Source organism: Microcaecilia unicolor, chromosome 12 (assembly GCF_901765095.1).
Source record: "Microcaecilia unicolor chromosome 12, aMicUni1.1, whole genome shotgun sequence".
NCBI classification, from domain to species: Eukaryota; Metazoa; Chordata; class Amphibia; order Gymnophiona; family Siphonopidae; genus Microcaecilia; species Microcaecilia unicolor.
Window position 1 is genome coordinate 38,580,379 of NC_044042.1, and position 22,995 is coordinate 38,603,373.

At 41.4% G+C, this 22,995-nt stretch overlaps 1 protein-coding gene across 1 annotated transcript in view; it reads left to right on the forward strand.

Moving 5' to 3' along the window:
• Positions 1-22,995, forward strand: part of SIK2 (salt inducible kinase 2) — a 115,493-nt gene that overhangs the window by 35,632 nt on the left and 56,866 nt on the right. The window contains exon 4 of the mRNA XM_030220744.1: positions 17,374-17,535. Within this exon, the coding sequence (XP_030076604.1) occupies positions 17,374-17,535 (162 nt within the window). The remainder of the gene's footprint in view (positions 1-17,373; positions 17,536-22,995) is intronic.

Here is a 22,995-nt window from a genome sequence, read left to right on the forward strand (position 1 = left end):
AAGATTATCCATGCCCACAAACAAATAGTTCCATCATTTTCGATAAAGACAATTAGATTTTATACTGTTGTGGGGGCAGGGTGTGGATGGAGATGGAGTGGGGATAGGGGCAGATTTCGTAATTCTCTGCTCCCTCTCTCCAGCGTCTTATGCAGGAGCATCCTGAGCCAGAATTGCACTCTGTAACATGCCCCCACCCACTAATCCTCAGCCACTGCATGGGAGACAATGGACAGGAAGTGATTTTCTGCACCCTGGTCTTCCTTTCAGATTGCGCAGCTGGAGCTCTTGCGCAGCTCCCGCAACAGCCCTGCTCCTATCCTTCAATCTCTCACCTTTTCACGTTTCTTAAAATTTCAGCACATTCGTCTCCTTTTTCCCATTAAATGCTTTTGCTCCTCAACTCTCTACCAGACCTCCATCCTAGTTCTCTGGCAACATGGGGACAGTTGATCACAATCTCTCTGCCCCAGTGCTTCCCTTTCTGCAGTACTGATGGCCCATCTTTTTCTTAAGAAAAGGAGCTCAGTAGAGCACTGAAGAGGAGTCAGCCATGGGCAGTCTGACTACAGCAACACTGCCCAACTCAGTGACCAGAAGACTTTTCAGGCACACAGTTCTCTCTGTCTGCAGCAGAAGCCAGTTTTGGCCTGCAGGCAACACCCACCCTGTCTTGGTTGCACTTGCTGTGTTCACTGTTGGCCTGAAAGCAAATTCCAGGTAAGGAAGAGTTGTGGTATTAAAAGGGACATGGCATCATCTTACTGAAATGCATTGGAAGGAGAAAGTGAAGCATTGTATCTTGTTTTTGCCAAGTAAATGGGAGTCTTCCATCTGAAGAAAGAGTCATATTAAGGCTTCATCTGGGAGACTGTCCCAGCTTGGAAGAAAAAACCATGAGCATAGTTTTGGCTGCCCCTTAGAAGGCTAAAAATAATTACTCTCCATTAATTTCATTTTCAAAAAGCAGGCAATTTTTGTGTTTTTGTGGGATAGAAAGTGGAGCAAGGGAATTTGGATTGCAGGTAATGTGCAATAGATGTTGTGCCATAAATCGGACCTGCATCAGCACCACCAAGAAATTCCACAAGCTTCTAGGTTTTAAAAACATCTGGCACAAAACGGTCTCGGAGCATTGCTGGCTTCTCTGGTCTCTCTCCTACCGCCCCCCCCCCCCCCCCCACACACACACCATACAAACAACTGCAGCACTTTTTAACTTTTTTTTTCTATGCAGCCTCCTACATGCTTTACTCATCCCTGTACATAAGAAACTCTCCTGACCCACACAGGAAGTAGAATGACTTCCAGGTTCACGGCCTTGTTTCTTCCAGGTATTGTTCTAGAAGCAAATTGGTGAGAGTGTCCAGTTTCTAGAAAGTGATTACAAATATCACACACAGCTTAGTCTGTGTCTCTCTTGCTATTTGTGAAGGCAACCTTAATGTGCCTTAACCGTACTGTTGGTGTTTTGGGGTATATATCTCTGCCTCCCTGTTTGTTTTCAAATCAAAGCTGTCACAGACAAAAATGGATTTCAGGCTCTGTCCATTCACATTCCATAGACAGTTGGCATGACCATGGGGCCCTCATGAAAGCCTATGCTGGACATGGCCAGTGTAAGGGAATTAGTTACCTTAGGTAATCTTTAAACTTTGCACCCCTTCAATGAACTTTTAGGACCCTGGACACCCTGAGATTTTGATAATTAAACTCAAGAATTTTGGAATACTCTAGCACCACTACTGGAACAGTTAAAAATGACATCATACTTGAGGGGAGGTATGATTGAGGTCTACAAAATCCTGAGTGGTGTAGAACAAGAAGTGAAGCGATTTATATATTTATTTTTCCAAAAAGTACAAAGACTAGGACACTCAATGAAGTTATGTGAAAACACTTTTAAAACAAATAGGAGGAAATATTTATTTACTCAATGAAAAGTTAAGCTCTGGAACTCTTTGCCTATGAAGAAAGACTAAGGAGGCTAGGGCTTTTCAGCTTGGAGAAGAGACGGCTGAGGGGAGACATGATAGAGGTATATAAAATAATGAGTGGAGTGGAACAGGTGGATGTGAAGCGTCTGTTCACGCTTTCCAAAAATACTAGGACTAGGGGGCATGCGATGAAACTACAGTGTAGCAAATTTAAAACAAATCGGAGAAAAAATTTTTGTTCACCCAACGCGTAATTAAACTCTGGAATTCGTTGCCGGAGAACGTGGTGAAAGCGGTTAGCTTGGCAGAGTTTAAAAAGGGGTTAGATGGTTTCCTAAAGGACAAGTCCATAAACCGCTACTAAATGGACTTGGGAAAAATCCACAATTCCAGCAATAACATGTATAGAATGTTTGTACGTTTGGGAAGCTCGCCAGGTGCCCTTGGCCTGGATTGGCCGCTGTCGTGGACAGGATGCTGGGCTTGATGGACCCTTGGTCTTTTCCCAGTGTGGCATTACTTATGTACTTATGTAGAGGATGTAGTAATAGCGGTTAGCGTATCTGGGTTTAAAAGGTTTGGACAAGTTCTTGGAGGAGAAGTCCATAGTCTGCTATTGACAGACATGGGAAAGCCACTGCTTGCCCTCAGATCAGTAGAATGGAATGCTGCTATGATTTGGATTTCTGCCAGGTGCTTGTGACCTGGATTGACCACTGTTGGAAACAGGATACGGGGCTAGGTGGACCATTTGTCTGACACAGTATGGCTATTCTTAGGTTATACTTAATTTATAATGGGGGCAATTCTAGAAATATTGCCAAAATGCAACTTACTGAGTTCAAATTTTGTAAGAGTGTCTGGGCACACAGGACCCACACAGGAAGTAGAATACTAGCATAAGTCAGCATTCATGTGCCAATACTTAGGCATTCCACTTACGCCATGTCTATTGCAGCATTAATGTTCATGCCCTACTACTTTAAATCTTTTCGGGAATTCTATTTTTACCTGTAGATTCCTTTCACTATCTAGGAATTATTGTTGACTCAACAACTCAACTTTCTTTCCACAGATGTCTAACCTATGTAAGACCGGCTTCTTTGTTCTCTGGCAATTGTGTTCAGGTCGATATTTGGACCGTGATACATTTCATTTTCTAAGGGGACCTTTTACTAAAGGGTTGGCGCATTACCAATCCGGAACTACCACCGGGCTACTGCAGGAGCCCCGGTGGTAGTTCCCACCCCCACAGCACGCATTATTTCTGGCGCTTCAAAAATATATTCTATTTTTGTAGCGCCCGTGCTTATCTGGCAATTGGGCAGTGCCACTCGCTGTCCGGTTATTGCCGGATAAGCGCATTAGCCCTTATTGCGGCACTTACCTCATCACGTTCCAAACCTGGCAGCGATTCCCATATGCTGCCCTGCCGCCGGCACACGCCTCTGGCGAAACAGGAAGTTACATCAGAGAGGTGGCTGCAGTAAAGGGAAGAGGCAGGTGCCGGCAGCAGGGCAGCGTATGGGAATCGCTGCCACTGCCCAGTATGGAACATGACGAGGTAAATGCCACTCCCAGAAGAGTGGGAAGATGCCGCTCCTGAAGAGTGCCACCTGAGGCCCTCACCTCAGGTGGCCTAATGGTCGGGCTAGCCCTGCACTCAGCACAGTATCATACTTCAGCATTGTGGCTTACTGTGTAGAAGCAATGCAGCCTGAGCAAGTATTGGGTTTGTTTGGTTTTGGAGGCTGAGGAGGGCGTGACTACCTAAATTCTGGTTTCTGTGGGGGGTTTTTAAGACCTGGATCTTATGCTTAGTGTGTTCTCTTATTTTTCAGACCCGAATTTCAGTGGCTAAACCTAAACATGATGGGATCAATATTCAATGCGATTTAAACAGTAACTGGGCATATTTGGAGGCATTTAATTGGACACTGAATATACTAGGTTATCGCCTAAACCAGAACTGGTTATTTTGTGGGTGGTCCAGGGGTGGAATCAGCATAGGGACAGCATTTTATGCAGCCCAATCTTTATGCGGTTCAATACTGAATATAATTTATTTGTTGCATTTGTATCTCACATTTTCCCACCTATTTGCAGGCTCAGTGTGGCTTACATAATACCGTGATGGCGTTCGCCAATTCCAGTATGAGAAATACAGAGTGGTAATTTCATTAAGGATCAATAAGTGATAGGGTATATTGGGTAGTCAAGGAGGAAGGGTTAAGTTTTGTCCAGTTCTTGTATGAGTTTCGTTGTGTTGTGGGGTTCCGGTGTTTAGGTTGGGTCATTATGGTTTACCTTTTTGAACAAATTGATTTTTAGTAATTTTCGAAAGATTGTTAGATTATGCTTTGTTTTCATGATGTTTGGTAGTGCGTTCCATAGTTGAGTGCTTATGTAGGAGAAGCTGGATGCATAAGTTGATTTATATTTTAGTCTTTTGCAGCTTGGGTAGTGGAGATTTAGGTATGTGCGTGATGACCTTTTTGCATTTCTGGTTGGTAGGTCTGTGAGGTCTGTCATGTAGATCGGGGCCTCGCCGTGAATGATTTTGTGAACCAGGGTGCAGATTTTGAACGCAATTCATTCTTTGATTATAATTAACCAGATAGCCTACGCCTGGATATTCAGTGTCGATGCTTGGACGTGACCTGGCATTGAATATCCAGCAATAATGCTGGCGGTGGCCAAAAACCACTGACCATTGCCGGCTGAATATTTACTGTAATGCATTTGTCTGTTTCTTGTCTAAGAATTTTTTTTTTCATTTATGGATGATAAAAAGTACCTGTATGATGATGATTTAGAAACCTTTACTTGCTTTGCACTGAAGTAGGTAGAAGGAAGCTGTTTTTGCTCCAGATGGGCTTCTGTTACAGGTTCCTACATTTCTCGACCAGCACGGTACCTTTTCAGCTCAATCAAGAGAGATTCAGGCCTGGAAAGGTTCCCATTCCCCTCGTCCAGAACTACTAGTTTTGGGGGGGCCCTTTTACTAAAGAGTTGCTGCTCGACAAACCAGAACTACCTCCGGCCCAACGTGGCGTGCACTGTTTCCAGCGCTGCTGAATTTAAAAAAATATATATTTTTTAAATACACCACAGTAGGTTGTCCAACGGTAATCCTGCCCAGTTACTGCTGGGGTAGCGTGGGAGCCCTTACCGCCACCTCAATGGGTGGCAGTAAGTGCTCCCCCCCCCCTCCCTGTATGGCCATGCGGTAAATGCAAGCTTACAGCATGGTCAATGTGGGTTTTTTCAGGCGTTTTACCCGCTGCAGTAAAAAGGGTCCTGACCCTCACCGCTATCGCTGGACCCTTTTTCCACAGCTTGGTAAAAGGACCCCTGAAATTCTGTTTTAGAGTTTGAGATTTTGTACAGCTAACACGAAGCATGTCTTATGGCATAAGAGGACCCATTGCTTGCTATGTCTTTATGGGGGTCTTTTACTAAGTTGTGCTCACGTTTTTAGTGCGCGCTAAACGTTAGAGACGCCAATGTATTCTTATGGGCATCTCTAACGTTTAGCATGCGCTTATTTTTAGCTTGCGTTAAAAACATGAGCGTTCCATTGGAAAAGACCCCCCTATACCTGCGGTTTCTTACACTGGGAGAAGAAAAGGCAAATATGGCCAAAAGAGAGATAAGGATGTCACTGGAGCTACACGATTAAGACTTGTTTTATTGTTGTGACTCAACATGATCTGTAGTGTGGCTCCTACGACACACTTATCTCCTTTTGGTCATCTGTGTTTTTTTCTCTTACGTGGTGCAGCGGATGTCTGGTGTTCTTCTGGGTTTTGTTTTTATTTGTCTTACAGTGCCATATGGAAATCTGAGCAGGAGAGAGGTTGAGGTGTTTCTCTAGTGTCCTATGTGATCATGCGACACTGCGGTGTTGACATAGTTAGCAGAAAAATGTGTTTTTTAGTGCACGAGTCAGCTGAGCAGGGAGTGATCTCTCTTTCCGTTGCTCACTGACATGTGAGTGAGACGCTGGAAGGTTGAGTGTCTCAGCTGCTTTAGCTCAGCACAGGAGCTCACAAGTCAAAGCGCTGAAGCCACTACTGTGCCTTCGATGCCGCTTGAGGTGCTGGAACTCTGTTCTTAACCTTAGCAGAGTCTTTTTATTAAACTGGGTTACTTATTGCTGAGATTGCTGTGCCAGGTAAAGCTGACAGGTAACTTCCCCAAAGAACTGACCTATTTCAGAGAGGTTTGTGGCTTTCTGCCTCTATGACAATGAAAAAGGTAAATGTATCCAGCATCTCATGACGATAACAGTATCTCATGTACATTTTAGGTTCATGATAAAACCAAGAAAGTGTGGTGGACTGTTCCACTCCACCTTCCCCCTGAATTTTTATACAGGGCTTGCACTCTTGATAGCAGTCTGACATTTTTGTAAGAGTGTCCAAGAGGTCTTTTCATATTAAGGGGGGGGGGGGGGGGGGGGAAGCTTTTAAAAATCCCTTCTCCCTTCCTTTACATCTGTGCAAAATGTTCAGACACCAAAACCAAGAGGAACCTTAGAAAGGAACAGACCTCTGCAGATCCAAAAAAAAAAAAAAAAAAGATAGAAAACAGAGATGGCCGGAGCATGCACTCACAAATTGCGAAACTTTATCAAAGTAATTAAACAACCCAACATGGCTGTGTTTCAGTGTCCTCGTATCCCTTCCCCTTCCTTTTTTTTTTTTTTTACCCTGTAGTTTATTTCTGTTTGTTGAACAAGATCTTTTTCATTTTACTCATGCTGTTATTTATTTATTTTGTCACATTTATACCCCACATTTTCCCACATGTTTGCAGGCTCAATGCGGCTTGCATTAAACCGAGAAGGCAATCGCCAACCCGGTTATCAATCAATTACAATATATTGTGGTAAACAGAGAGAGTCGAAGAACAAGTTGAAAGGAGGGAAAAGAGTCCAAAATAGTCCATTAATGTATTGCTTTGGAGGACTTTAGGATTTATGTTGGATCCTGGGAGTAGGCTTTCTTGAATAAGCTGGTCTTGAGTAATTTCCTAAAGTTAAGTTGATTATAAAATATTCAGACCAAATACTGTGTTTCCCATTTTATTCCTTGTTCAATATGTAATTGCTAAAGCTCCCTTTTACTAACAGCACCTAACACGCTAAGGGCCCTGTTTACTAAGATGCGTTAGTGTTTTTAGCACGCCTACCCTTAGCGCGCGCACTAACCATGTGGGCGTCTATATGGATATTGTAGACAAGTACATGGTTAACAAGTCTTAACGCGCCTATAACGCTGCTTAGTAAACAGGGCCCTAAATATGCAGTACTGTGGGATGTGCTGAGATGTCCTGCGGTAACACCAAAGTCTGCATGTGCTAAATATTTCATTTTTTTTAAGGCGGGGTGTGTGTCATGGGCTGAGAGTGATGTTCTGCGCTAACCAGGAATACTGCATGAGCCCTTGCCACCTTTAAAATGGATGGTAAGTGCTCGTACAGTAATTTAACAAAATTATTATTATTTGTTACATTTGTATCCCACATTTTCCCACCTATTTGCAGGCTCAATGTGGCTTACATTGTACCGTAGAGGCATTTGCCATCTCCGGTAGGGAGACAAATATATGGAGTTGATGTGGTCGAATAAGGCTGCGTGCTAATGGAAAAAGCGCATGACAATTTATTAAAAAAAAGAAAATACAAAATTGTCCATTTTACAGCTGCTGTAGAAATGGCAGTGCTTGGGAAAGACCCACATACAGGTGTCCTAGAGGCCACTTTATGCCGCAGTTTAATAAAAGGACCCCTAAACTTTTTTTTTTTTTTAATTTCTCTTCACAAAAGGCTTTTATTCCATTTTTTAGGGCTGATTTTTGTTTTATATGATGAGTTAGGCAAAGGGTTTCCTTTCTTAGGGCCCTGTTTACTAAGCAGCGCAAGGGGCACGTTAGTGTTTTTAGCACACGCATATTTTAGCGTGCACTAAAAATGCTAGTGCGGCTTAGTAAACAGGGCCCTTTATTTGGTTTAGTGTCCTTATTTTTCACAGCCCTTTAAAAATAAAAATTATCTTGGCTCTTTTCAGTTGGTTTGGGGCTTTATCTTTATCTTTTTTGTGTGTGTGATTTTTTTTTTTTTTGTTTAAATTTGTAGGTGATTTTTGATGGGAGTGAATGGTTTTACGTTTATTTTGAAAAATATGGAGTAGAGAGGTGTGTTAGCTGTGTTAGTCCACTTTCAAAGGTAATCAATAGAAATAAAATAAAACATGGAAAAGCAAACAAGATGATACCTTTTTTTATTGTTATGTCCAATATAAAAGGTATCATCTTATTTTCTTTTCCATGTTTTATTTTGTTTTATTTCTGTTGAATAATATGGAAAAATTAGGGTTTAAAAAGAGCTTGTTTGGGGTTTGTTTCTAACAGTAGCGAATCTTAGCATGATCTGACTAGGCTGACTGTTTTCAGCAGTTTTCCAAATCATACACGTCTTAAGGGGGTCTTTTACTAAGGTGTTCTAGCGTTTTTAGCACATACAAAACATCAGCTGGCGCTAAATGCCGAGACACTCATAGGAATATAATGGACGTCTCAGCTTTTAGCGCCCGCTAAAAATGCTAGTGCACCTTATTTATTTGTTACATTTGTATCCCACATTTTCCCACCTATTTGTAGGCTCAATGTGGCTTATATAGTACCGGAGAGGCGTTACAGACTCCGGTGTAAACAAATACAAAGTGATGTGGTAAAATGTGGCACAGCCACACTAGGGAATCGTACAACAGAAGAGTTGTGTTATGTCCATTACCTTCTTTAGTTTTGTTGTGTTGCAGAGATCAGGCATTTATGTTGGATCGGTAGGGTATGCCTTTTTAAATAGGTTAGTTTTTAGTGTTTTCTGGAAGTTTAGGTGGTCATTCATAGTTTTCAAGGCTTTTGGTAATGCCACAGTTATGTAGGAAAAACTGGACGCGTACATTTATTTGTATTTGAGTCCTTTGCAGCTTGGGTAGTGCAGATTTAGGTATGTTCGTGTTGATTCGGATGTGTTTCTAGTTGGTAGGTCGACCTTAGTAAGAGACTCCCTAAATGAAGGAGATAAGTATAGATATATAGACATAATTTTTATTTATTTTTTTTTAAATCTGATTCTCTTTAGTACCTGAGGAGCGCTTTGACTAAGCCGTGTAGGCACCTTTGTGTGCCCAACGTGCGCCAAATTGGAGTTACTGCCTGATTACCACGTGACCCTTGTGGTAATTTCAATTTTGGCATATGTCCGAAAAATATTTTTTATTTTCTGATGCACAGCAGCTACGCACGTCAAGTGGAATTTGACGCGCATAGACCATTACTGTGTGAGACCTTACCGCTAGGTCAATGGCTTGCGGTAAGGTCTCAGACCTAAAATGGACGCACTTCAATTTCATTTTACTGCACATCCATTTTTGGCAAAAAAAGGCATTTTTTGTAGGTGCACCAAAAAATAATTCTGTTTGCGCCCCAAACACGCGTCTACACTACCACAGGCCATTTTTCAGCGTGCCTCAGGGATCACTTGCGGTATATCAAGTACTGAAATAAATAAATTTAGACACAAAAAGGAAAATAGTTTTTTATTCGTCGGTTGTGTTTCCACTTCAGGGGTAGCAGAATGTATGTCGATCCAGAGTTTTATATTTTTCACCATCCTCACAGTAATTTGATAACAGTAACTTATAGTCTTTTATAAAGCTTTTGGTTTAGCAGATATGCCTGGATTACCACTCCAATAGGTTGATGCAAAACAAATATGATGTTTATTATAATTATCTTTTTACTGCCTACACGGTGGTAGATGATTTCTGGTAACTTTTGACCTTTCAAAAAATGTTTTCAGGTATACAAGGATTGCTTCTTTGACAGGTTGATTTGTAAAGAAGTATTTGTAGTGCAAAATTATTATAACAGATTCTTATGAGTTTGTTTATTTATTTATTGGGATTCATTAACTATCTTTATGATGAGATTCACCCAAGGTAGTGTACAGCAGGTACAGTTTAACATAAAACTTACAATTTTGTTAACAGCATAACAATAGTAAAATAACCAAGAATAAATATAATAAATGAGGTAAACGTTAAAACAGTAAATTGAAGCCTAATAGAACTATAGTGGAACTATCAAATATATGCACATTTAACAGCACTGGAATTAAAATACCAGCGATATAATACAATGTTAGCATAATACAAATGATACACCTAATAAGCAAGCATTAGAACATTCAACTAACATAGATATGATGCTAAAGATTTTCTACAATACAGCTGATTCCTTTTAAAAATAGAATATTAACCTCGATCTTATTTTTTTTCTTATGTATCTTAAAGATTCACTTGTCTTTGGCAACAAGAATGCGTTTTCTTTCAAAAATGTTTGATATTTTAAATAATGTGTATGACTGTATATGTATTTTTATATTATTTTTATGTATTACGTCTACAATAGATTGCTGAAGTCCTAATGCAGGCATTTCACTGAAACATAGCCACGTTGTGTCATTTGATTGATAGTTTATTGCTTTGTGACTGCGTCTTCCCTGGCAGACTCTAGGAACACCAGCGGATTGTAATTCCATCCCCTAACTTCTAGTACTTTCCAAATAAATGACACTCCCTCCTTGTGTTCGCTGGTGTAGAAGGCGATTTTTAAAGCCATTTCCACTAGCAAAATGTATTATTTCTATCATTACCCACCCTTTCTGCAAGTTAAGTGTGGTTGTAATGGTATTTCATGCATATTTTTACCTTAGTGTAAGGAGAGGCATTCCTAGGAGTAGAGTTTAAGGGGAGGTTTGGGTTTACGCATATACTTTGGAATTTTCAAAAATGTGCATACATTTTTCTCCCCCCCCCCCCCCCCCCCCCCAAAAAAAAGTATAAACGTGTACATTTCCCCCTCTCCGCCCCCTGCAATAACTTTCAAGGTAAAAATGCATATACTGTCACTTTGAAAATCTGGCAAAGTCCATGTGTATGTTTCACCTCTGCAACAGATGGAAAATTACCCTTATTAATATTGATTTGTCTTAGGTTTCTGTAGATCCACTATATGCAGGTCTGGTTGCATAACTCTTTAACTTTTGGCGGAAGGTACGTTATCACAAGAGAAGGGAAAGAGCCATTTGGAGAGACACTTCTCTTGAGTGTAGTGGAACTGACTGATATTCCTTTTTTGGGGGTAAAGGATCCGTCCACTCAAAAGTCAAGAAAGTCCATGTTCAAAGTTCAGCTACTGTGATTGGACAGACCTCCAGATTTTTTGTTCTGCTTCTAAAAAAAATATTGGTGTAAATGTAGGTTTTCAAGCCATACCAACCCTGAATGCCATGGGTGGAAATAAATAACGTAGGATTAATGCTTCAGAAACAGAGACCTTTCTTTGTCCATATTAAAACCAGAAAAAGATGCAACACTGGCTCAATGGCATTCCTGTGTGTTGCTATAATGGAAGTACCGCTAGACTACCGCTGCAGCCTGACGGTACTTCCCACCCCTACTGCGCTGCCATTTCCAGTGCTACAAAAATGTATTTTTCTAGCGTTGGACTGCACCCGGTGGTAATTGGTCAGTGCTGAGCACTGCCCGGTTACTGCCGGGTTAGCACGGGAGCCCCCTTACTGCCACCTCAATGGGTGGTGGTAAGGGTTCCCCCCCCCCCCCCCCCCCGAAATGGCCACGCAGCAAGTACTTTACTTGCCACCCAGCTATTTCCTGCAGGAAAGCAAGACTCTCCCTTTTACCAGCTATGGTAAAAGGGGGGCGTAAAACACATGCCAGCGCTGGCCCCCTTTTGCCAGTGCCAAAATGAAATATAAGCTGATAACGGTGGCAGTTGAATATAGGGCCAAGTATTGTTGGTTTTAAGTGTATGAGAAAAAAGTAATCTTGTGACAGTAAAATGAAGGGCGTCATCGCAGGAACAGGCAGAGGAGAATGATGTGTTATGATTTTTATTTTGTATGAATTGTTTGTACTTCAATGGGTTTTATTTCATTTTACATATTTATTTTAGAGATTGTGCTTTTTTTTAGGTATAAGCTGAATATAAGTGAATAAACCTTCAGGATGCATAGTACCACGCCTATAGGGCTATATATACATCCAGGGAGATTTTCAACTTTTTTTTTCACATCTGCTAAAATGGAAGTGTTTCTCTGAGCTCAAATTGTGTTGGATTTGTATTTTCATGTTGCATTTACTGCTGAAGGCTTTGTCTGCAGCGTTGATCATTAAGGCAGTGATGGCTTCTATTAAGATAGGGGAGGGGGTCTTTGGCACGGTAGTGTTTTTAGCGCATGCTAAACACTAGAGACCCCCATAGGAATATATAGGCATCTTTAACGTGTGCTAAAAATGGTACTGAGCTTTTGTAAAAGGCCCACATAGTGTTTCAAAACAATCAGAATGGAAGCCAGAATGAAAATCAAATCGGAGACCCAGGAGCCTTTTCATTCTTAAATGGCGGGGGTGTTTGTGCTTTGTTTCCAGGGCTGTGGAGTCAGTCGGTGTCGGAAGCAATTTTGGGTGGAGTTGGATTTGGTAAAAACGTACCGACTCCAACTCAAGCTTCAAAATAAAAACTTAGAACTTTTTATAATATATAGTAAATTTTATTATTTTATACTTTTTGTTCAGGTTTTTTGTTAAAACTTCAAGTACAGTGAAACCTCGGTTTTTGTTGACTTCGGTTATCGTTGGTTTCGGTTTTCGTTGATTTTCTTCAGTGAAACATTTGTCTCGGATTTCATTGGTTGCCTCGGTTTTCACTGCTAATTTTGCGAAAACAAATGGCGACCCACGCGTTCTCCTGCTCATTGTGGCGTTGTTTCTCATTGTGTTAGCATCACCCCGCGCATCTAACGCAACGCACGCAAGATAAAATCACATATGCTCAAATCTCATTTTCCCTGTTAAGTGTTTCCCTTGCTAATAAGTTAACCCTTTCCCTTTAGCTCCATCATGGGACTATATTTATTCTCTATAAAATGTGTTTTTGGTATGTATTTTGGAGTGTCTAGAACAAATTAATTGGATTTACATTGATTCTTATGGAAATAATTGCCTCAGTTTTCGTGTTTCGGTTTTCATTGATTTGTTTTTGGACGGATTATCAACGAAAACCGAGGTATCGCTGTATATTTTGTGGTCTGTTGGTCCTAATTTTCTACATTAAAAAAAAAATCCAATGTTTCTGTAATTAAATTTCTCTTAGAAACATAGAAACATGATGGCAGATAAAGGCCAAATGACCCAGTCTGCCCATCCATTATCTCCTCTCCCTAAGAGGTTTGACATGTTTGTCCCAAGCTTTCTTGACTTCAGATACAGTAAGAGCCAGAATTGATGTCTGAGTCAGAAGGTTTGGTGTGGCGACTCCACAACCCTATTTGTTTCTATTTTCTGTTTTTAGTTCTGCTTGTCTCCTCATGTAATGTAGGCTGTTGATGAGCTGTATGGAATGTGTCTCAGGTGGTGGGGTGGGGCAGGCTCTTCCTTTTGGACACATGGAACAGGCAGGCAAGATTCCCATAGAGCTTCAGTTCTGAAAGTGGCAAAGGGAAGTGGGGGCTTGGGGAGCTCACACATTCATGTGTTTACTCTGAGCAGAATATCCTGGAGAAGAACCTCTTCCAGATTAACAGAATTTCCCTTCTTTGGGTAGATCTGAAGCAGTGAGGCAGTAAAGGTAGGGCTTTGTGACAAATGTGGTTATGACTCAGGAGGGCTGTAACCAAGATACCAAATACCTTTAACCACCCAAGAGCTGGTAATAGAGCCAGCCAAGCCTTGGCCTGGAGCGCTTTGCGACCTTAATGAAAAGCATTTCTGAAACGTTTCTGAAAACACATCATTTAGATGGAACTTTTTATATGTATCTGTTAAAGGAGCAGGTTGCCCAAGATGGTCCCAGAGAGATGGATAAATGGTCTCTACATTGTCTGTCTGTTTCCTAATCACAGCTGAGTAGATTGAGGCACAAAGAGTACTGTGAATCCCCCCCACCCCAAGGTCACATTAAAGAGTTTGTGATCAAGTTGAGATTAGGCATGGGGAGGTAAAGGGGTCTATCCCATGATACAGCTAGTGATTAGAAGTGAGTTGCAGGGAGATAGCGACTTAGCCAAGGTCAGCAAAGATCACTTGGCTGTGCATTCAATACTATCATTGATGATGTTTGACTTTCAGAAAGCAGTAAGACTTACCTTTTTAAGCAGGCCTTTTCTGCTTAAAATTTGGATTCTTAACAGCGGTGCAGGTGGTTTTTCATTTACAAGCTATTTTGAGGCAACTGATTTGTTTTAAATGTGGCCTATGCTACTTTGCAGGTAGTGTGAAAGCTTTGTGAATGTTGGATGTGTTTATGTATTTATTTTAATTTAGAGTTATGTATTTTAATTAACTCTTATTTTTGTTTTGTTTTTTTATGTGTTTGTATATTTTGCAGTTGTGTGGTTTTTTTTGTTTTGTTTTTTTGTTTCCCGTCTACAGTTGTGGGTAGTGCGTGCTATAAAACTTTTAAAATTAAATTAATCCATGATCTTTTCTTTCATCTGGTTGAGATCAATGAAACCCATGGTATCTAAATCCTATTTTAAAATATCAAGAATTTGTAACTTCAGGCTTCAAAATGTTGATACTAAAAAGCAAAGTGATATGGAAGTTGGCGCCCACAGTTTATTTTCCTTTGTTGCCCGGATGAATACAAATAGTGATTGCTGACAAGAGCTCAGAACCAGACTGAGCTCAGGATAAGTTGTGTATCTGTAGGTGTAAAGGCACCCATGACATAAGGTACAACTGTACCTGTTTTAGGTTTTCTGGGGTATTTTGCTACTGGTGCAGACATGCTAAGTGCAATGTGCACATGGAATCTGTGACAAAAAGCACTAGTCTTACCTTGTAAAATGTGAAAATATATATGAATAATGTGCACTAAAAATAATAGAAGTATAAGCAGATTGCTGCTTGATTATGAACATTCAGCTGGAACGGACCAAACAGGACAATAGTTTTCCACAAACAAGGGGAGGCTGTATTCATTGCTCTCCCCCTTCCCCCATCCCCAAAAGATCTTAACTGCTGTTTTTCTGAAGTGCTGGAGACTAACATTTGAGTAACCCCTCAAGTTTTTGGCCATGCTGCTTCTTCCTCAACCTGCCCGGGGGGGGGGGGGGGGGGGCCCTATCCTATCCTATCCTATCCTATCCTATCCTATCCTATCCTATCCTATCCTATCCCATCCCGTCCCATCCCATCCCATCCCATACTTTTGTCTGTTCTCCAACACATTGTGGTAACTCCTTGGCTAACTGATGTTGATGTTCCTGCCAGTCTGAGCATGCAGCTCCTTTCCTGCATTGCCTACAAAGCCCCGTCTTGGGAAGTAAGCAGGCAGACTGCTCTAGATCGTAAACTGGGTTTGTCCTCTTTTTTTTAAAACACTAAATAAAAATTCTGTTTATACGAAATACTGCCAAAGGCAAGTGCTTAACAGTGTGTGTATGCATCTTTCAACCGCCATGGTGTATATGTTTCGCAGGCTGCTACCCCCCACCCCCCCCCCAGTCATAATGCAGAAATTGCAGCCAAATGCCAACAGATGTCTGCGTCATACTCTACGCTCTGCAGATTTTCTGCTTTGTGTGTGCAAGCTAACGAGGTCTCATTTATCACCTCTTGGTATGCAGTAATGCAAGGACAGACATTAGCAAGAGAAGTGAAGGTTAATGATGGTGTTCAGAGCACGCATGGCATCCAGGGGGCAGGAGGGGGAGGAAAGGTTCAAGAGATTAGTGTTGAAATGGGTTTACTTTTCCATTTGAGGACTCTAGGAGAACCTTGTAGAAATGACAACAGCTATAAAGGGCTGCAGCACCAACCAGGTAAAAGTGGATGGTCCAGTCTTAAGATTTCACCCTCCACCCTCAATTACATGCATGGACTTGCAGTTTTGTCTTTCTTCAAGAAGGTGGAATTAGGAGTCCAGGCATGCAACCAAGGAGGGGGGACGTGAGATTAGTGTTTGGGGTTGACTTGTGTGTCTAATGGAAACCTTAAGAGGGGAACGTTCTGTTCCAGAGCTTCCCAAATCGTTTTCATGTGTTGCTGTGTGTACCCCGAGCTGTTCACAGAGCTAGGAAGAGAGACAAAGGCAAAGAACATATTATGTTTTCTGTGCTGGGCTAGAAGTGCATTGTCCTAATCACACTCTCTTTTTCTCCCCCCCCCCCCCCCCCCCCCACACACATAGAACAAGTGAAAGTGAATCTTGCAGTTGCAGCTACCACAATGCGTTGTCATCTTGCTCACCTATAGTTGACATGATCCGCCACTCTGAAGTAAAGCGACACTTTACTAACTTAAATTTTAAAAACATCCATTTCCTTTTCTCATGTGTTAGATGAAAACAGTAAACAAAAAAAAATCTGGGTTTTTTTTTTCTTTTTTTTTAACAATATTTTTCTAGAAGATCAGTGGCTTCGTAGAAGAGTTACAGCTTCCTAGCAACATAATTCTTCCTCTGAATCTGGGGGTGACCTTGTAGAAGAGTTGAGTGTTATTGTGCCACCATTTCATAACTACTGGGAGGATTGAGAAGATGAAAAGCGAATAAAAATGACCAACTGCACAGGGACAAAGCCCCAAGCAAACAGCAGGGTGCACATCAGAGAAAAGGTCTGAAGGGCTTTGCTCGATTGCACTGGGGAGAGAGTAAAACTCAGCTTCTGAAAAAAGCAAAATTTTGAAACTTTTGTTTCACTGAGTGCCACTAGGCATATGGCTGTATTTGTGTATAAGTTAAAATGTTTTGGGTATATATATATATATTTTTTAACCTTTAACCATAAGCAGAACAAAGTACAAACACCACTTGCAAATACAATATATAGCTCATCAAATCGCAAAAAATCAAATGAAAAGAATGATGTAGCCACCCAAATCTTCATCTTGCAAGTAGCAAAGGGGTCTTTTTACTAAGCCCCAGTAAGCACTAGTGCATGCTTACTTCAGCTTAAAAAAGGGGCAGTGAGTGGGCATGATGGCGTGAATCAGCAAGGCCAGCTGATTAGTGTGAGATTAGCATGTGAACCCTTATCACCTATGAAATAGGATGGCGTTAAGACCTGTGCGCTAATGAATGAAACATTAGTGCATGACCATTAATTTGGAAAATAGAAAAGAGGCCATTTTCTGACTGCCGTAAGAATAGCATTAGCACTTGGGAAAGACCTGTGTAAGGGTGCACAAAGGTCTTTTTTTTTTTTTTTTTAACCGCTGCTTAGTAATAGGACCACAAAGTAGCTAAATGAGAGAATATATACATTTTGTGCTTTTCCTTCCTTTCCAGTAGTCTTTGACCACCCTGGTTCATTGTTTGCAACCCGTCTTGACTCTCAACAGATTACCTGGCAAATCACGGGCGGCTGAGCGAACAAGAGGCAAGACGAAAGTTCTGGCAGATCCTTTCTGCAGTAGAATATTGTCACAGCCGGAAAATTGTACACCGAGACCTGAAGGCAGAAAACCTCCTGTTAGACAATCACATGAACATCAAGATAGCAGGTACCCAATATCAGAGTTGTTCATCGACATGTCTGCATTAGTGGTAGGATACACAGTGCAATTTGAATTTTAGGTAGCATTTATCCAGCCTGTTTACTTTTACATTGCCTTTTCTACAGCTGGCCCTGATCTGATCTGTGTTGGATCAAAGCTTGCTGGGATTCGGACCTGTACATGGGTACCAGTTGTAAGTGTTGACAGCTGAACTACACCATCCTGTCATCACTGGGAGGGGGAGAGTATTATGTTTTGTTTTTAAAAAAGCAGTTCAAGTTCTTGCTGAACAAACCTGTTTTTAACTTTGAAATATGAGAAATTGACTTGTTTTTGTCTTGTCTATGCTGGTTGGCTCACAGCTGTCTTTTGCCCTGTGGTATTACTTTCCAGGGTTTGCTCTTGCTTTGTGGTTGGAAACATGAGTTGTACCGAGTGCACAATGACACACACTTTTAGTGTGCCCTGCATAGATTATTATAAAAGGTTTCATGATCTAGCAGCGTGCTTTTTTAACCCTCTGCTGGAGACCCGTCTAGCCAGTCGGGTTTTCAGGATTACCATAGTGAATATGCACAGAATACATTTGCATATGGCAGATCCACTGTATACAAATCTCTTATGTATAATTGCATTGTAGTAATTCTGAAAACCCAGCTGCTGAGGTTTGCCTTCAGAAGAGGTTTGAGAAAACACATCATGCTGGATGACAGGCCTTGAGTGTGCTCTAGACTTCAAGTTTGGTGGCTGGAATGATCTAATTCAGGGGTGGGCAACCGTGGTCCTCTCCTCAAGGGCAACAACCTAGTCAAGTTTTGCAAGTACTACTTCCATTGTATGCAAAATGAATCTCGTGCATTTTCATCTTGGAAATTTTGAAAACCCAACTGAGTTGTGGCCCTTGAGGACATGGTTGCCCACCTCTGATCTAACTGATCAGTTAGGCTGGTTTTGTGGTTGTAATTCATGATTCTAGTAGGCTGCTATTCTGCTCCATAAATGTCAATGAAGACTAAGGTGATGCTTAATTTTTTTAATAATCTGTTTTAATGAAGATTACATTTCTAGAATAATTGTCAATTACAATAAATCCTCAATTAACCACAAAACATACTTCTTCTCTTGAATTTACTTCTCCCATTTTCAAATCCTTCTCTTTCTTTTGAGAGGACATCTACAGAGTATAATGGAAAGATTAAGAGAAATAAGTATATCCTGATACATATTCTGTGCTGGGACTTAGTTCACAAACTAGGGGAACCATGGTTCTCCCACTGACATTGTGTGACTTTAAGTGAGTCAGCTTACTGCCTTTTGCATCAGGTACTCCCATCATAAGCTTTCTGGGGCAGGTATTTGACATACCTGAAAAAAATGTAAACTGCTTTTGAGCTAGAAAGCTGATCTAGAAATATGAAATATTGTCTTCATAAACTTTCCTAGATTTCTTTGGATGGCTTCAGATGTAAGACCAAGCTTGCCCGGTGAACGTTCCTTGCTGTCATGGGGTGTTATCTCAAAAAATCTAATCAGCTGTAAGCAGGGCCAGCATTGGATATGCCCAGGCCAGAAAAATGGGAAATGGCTCCAAAGCCTGCCATTAGGTTATGCTCAGTTCCCCTTATGGCTTATTAGCTTCTGGCTAAAAAGTGTACATTTTTGCTAGCAGCTGTCTAAATAGGGTCAAGAGAAGCACTAACTTTGCTGCCGAGCAGCTGCTTCGGACCTCGTTCTTCAGGGCATGCCAATGTGATCTGTCATCCGTAGGAGATATGAGACCTGGTCTGAAGGCTACAAACACACCTTCTTCTGAACACGCCTTACAAGAGGATATAGTGACAGGGTTTTTTTTGTTTGTTTGTTTTTTTTAATGGCAACCTTGTGCTGGTAAAAAATCAGAGCAGTCAATGTGTCAGGATCCCCCCCCCCCATATTTTTTCTAGAATGGGGAAGCCTCCATACCATGTAGGCATCAAAGTAGTTTACAGTCAAATATACACTGAACATCACACATTTCTTTCTGTGTACTTCCCCCTCCACTACTTTCTTTCCCCAACTCCACCCTTCTTAGTTCTGAAAAAGCAGCACCTTGTGCATGTGAAACTTAGAATAGCATGTGCTTTCTCAGGATGAGAGATGAGCAGGTACTCTACAAATGTGCATTTGATAAAAGCAGTACCGCTTGCATTTTCCACCTTACTTCCAATGGCAATATTCTGCTTTCTTAAGCAAAGTACTTTCCCTGGCAAAGATCTATCAAGCAAGTTCTAGAGAGAAATTGGGTAACCTAATGCCAAGCTCTTAAACAGACACCAATAACTTGAAACTGAAACAGGTGTCTGTTGGCGGCCATTGTAACTGATACGGAAGTGGGGGGATGGAATCTGCTCTTTTTGCTCCTGTGGTTAACGTGACACTCGGTCATCTTTCCAAAAATCCCATTGAATGCAATCCTACAAACTATGCCACTGTTTATGTATTTCAGAGAAACCAAGTAGTCTGTTTTGTTCACAAGCTGCTCTTAACCTTTGGAGGTTAATGGCTGGATTGAACCCTCCACAATGTTTTGTTTTATTGGGGCAGGCAGGGTAGATGGGTTGAATAAATGGTCTGACTGGCACAGGGAATCCAAGCTGACTTCCCACATAATGAATCCCTGTGTTCTTTCTCATCACCTTCCCTTTCTATATGCTGATTTTGTTCTACCCCTGCATCTGTTGTTGATAGATTCCTATATTTCCCTTCTCACTGGTGGAAGGAGACTCTCTTCTCCCCCCTCCCCTTTCCTCTTCCCTTGAATGTGCAATATTTGAGAAAAGGTCTTTTTTTCATACTCTGCTTCCCTGCTACCCCCTGCTTCCCACAACAAAGGGCGCCCTCACCTCGCCCCACCTCATCCCACATGGACCTTTTCAGGCAGAAAAAGGTTGTAGGCTTGGCCTGCGCTTTCTCCTCCCCTCAGTTAACACTATTCAAAGAGCATAGTTACATTTCATTGATATTTTCTGCCCATCTTCAGAAGAATGTGACACACAAAGAGAGGTAGAGCAGGGTGGCAGAGGAAAAGCTGCTCAACACATGATCTTTAATGCAGAGAAGGAAGTAACCAGTTTAATGTTAGTCCCCGTTAATGACTTTGGTCACCTTCCAAGGCAATGAGAGTACTTGGTAGTTTTATAAATAGTTTGTATAGGCAGCAGAATGGGGTGGGCCACTAGTGCTGTGGCCTGATCAGCTTGTAGGTGGGGCTGGAGGTTGCTTTGTTTGGCTTTGGCAACCGAAAATGTATTCTGCTGCCCCTAAGCATATAGCTAACCAGGAAGGTCCAAGAAAATAGCCTTGTCAAAATTAAATAGATGATAGAGGAGCAGACCAGATGATGGTCTGTCTTCATGATCACCTTGAGCATACGGGTTATTTACCAATTGGTGGAGCTCAGTTTTCTCTGTTTTAACAAAGCGCTGTTTAAATCCATTTAGGGTTTTCTAAGTATTCATCAGTAGAGGAAAACATGGGAATCCCAGCTTCAGAGGCAAAACAAGATTTCAAAAGTAAATAAAATAGCACAAATGAATATACAGTCATAATGAAATATAAAAACACCATACTAAAAACTATTAAAAATGCTCATAGGTGTCTCAAATAATGAAAAAAAATGATTTTACATGTAAAATTCCCTAAAAGGTATTGAAAGGTGCAAAGTGAATAATATCAACATGCAACAATAGCTACAGTTCATCAACCGACCTTAGCAGCAACTTGTTTCACATGAGCACTCTGCTCACTGCTCGCCTTCCTCCTCATCGGTCCTATTGAATCTCTCTATAACTGCATTTAAAGCACTTTTTTTCATTAATCTGTAAATAGCTTAAAATGATATGCATGAAGCTACAAAGTAGTGAATTTGAAATGAATTGGAGAAACTCTGGAATTCGTTGCCAGAGAATGTGTGATAACAGTGGTTTAGCTTAGCGGGGTTTAAAAAAAGGTTTGGACGGCTTCCTAAAGGAAAAGTCCATAGACCGTTATTAAAATGACTTGGGGAAAATCCACTACTTATTTCTGGGATAAGCAGCATAAAATGTATTGAACTTTTTGGGGATCTTGCCAGGTATTTGTGACCTGGATTGGCTGTTGTTGGAAACAGGATGCTGGGCTTGATGGACCTTTGGTCTGTCCCAGTATGGCAATACTTATGTACTTATGAGCAACTTAGCTGTTAACGTCAACTTTTTCCATATGTGCTGCCACAAAGTGACTTATTACAGAACGTATAAATTGTGTATGGGGGTCATCTGTTGATGTAGGTCACCATCAGGCTTATTTTCAAAGCACTTTGGGAGGCTAAGTTCCATAGGTTTCTATGGAACTTTGGGAGGCTAAGTGCTTTAAAAATATGCCAACATGTCATCCCAACTAGCTGATCCAGTCCTGCTTTTGTTCCTTTTATGCACATGGATTTGTAGTTCTTAAGACAATCATGCAATGGGGTAAAATCAGGACTGAACTTACCTAGGGCAAAGTATTTAGGGGTCCTTTTATAAAGGCGAGCTGAAAAATAGCTTGCGGTAGTGTAGGTGCGGGTTTTGGTCGTGTAACGATCCATTTTTTAACGCGCCTGTAAAAAAAAGGCCTTTTTAAAATTTTTGCCGAAAATGGACGTGCGGCAAAATGAACATTGCCGTGCATCCATTTGGGGTCTGAGATCTTTCCACCAGCCATTGACTTAATGGTAAAGACCCACGCGGTAATGACCTTTGCACGCCAAATGCTACTTGGAGTGCGTCTGTTACGCACGCCCGAAAATAAAAAATATTTTTCAGATACGCGCATCGGACGTGCACCAAAAATGAAATTACCGCAAGAGCCACGCGGTGGTCGGGCAGTAACTCCATTTTGGCGCACATTGGGCGCGCGTGGATTCTTACGCGGCTTAGTAAAAGAACCCCTTAGTGTTCTGGAATCAATCTAATTCACTTCATGGACCTTTTGAGATGTCATCCTTTGCAACTAGATGAGATTTTTAGCGTTTAGAATTGCTGGTATTTTGAAGCGGGTGCGCTGACTTCTGGGGTAAAAAAGCTGGCATTGTGTTGCTGATCGCTAACTTGCAAGGGTTTATTTTCCTGTTTTCAAACTCATTTATTATTACTGTCTAATTCTAGCCAAGTAAATGGAGGCATAGGGAAGCAGTGGCTTGCACCTCAAGTTTTGTAGGTAGTGTATTTTTGCGGGATTAGTGTGAAATTTGACTCCCCGGCACTGAATCATTGAGGAAACATATCTGTCCCAGGTGCTCTCCTGCATTGGAACTGTTGGGCTGTTGGTGCTCTGGCCAGCCACTCGCAGGCAGGTCTGCTTTGGTGCTGTAAGGAACATCCTGTACAAATAGAGGGAGGCAGTGACACCTCTCTAGATAAAGCAGCTCCTGCAGTTACCGTGTTTCCCCAAAAATAAGACACTGTC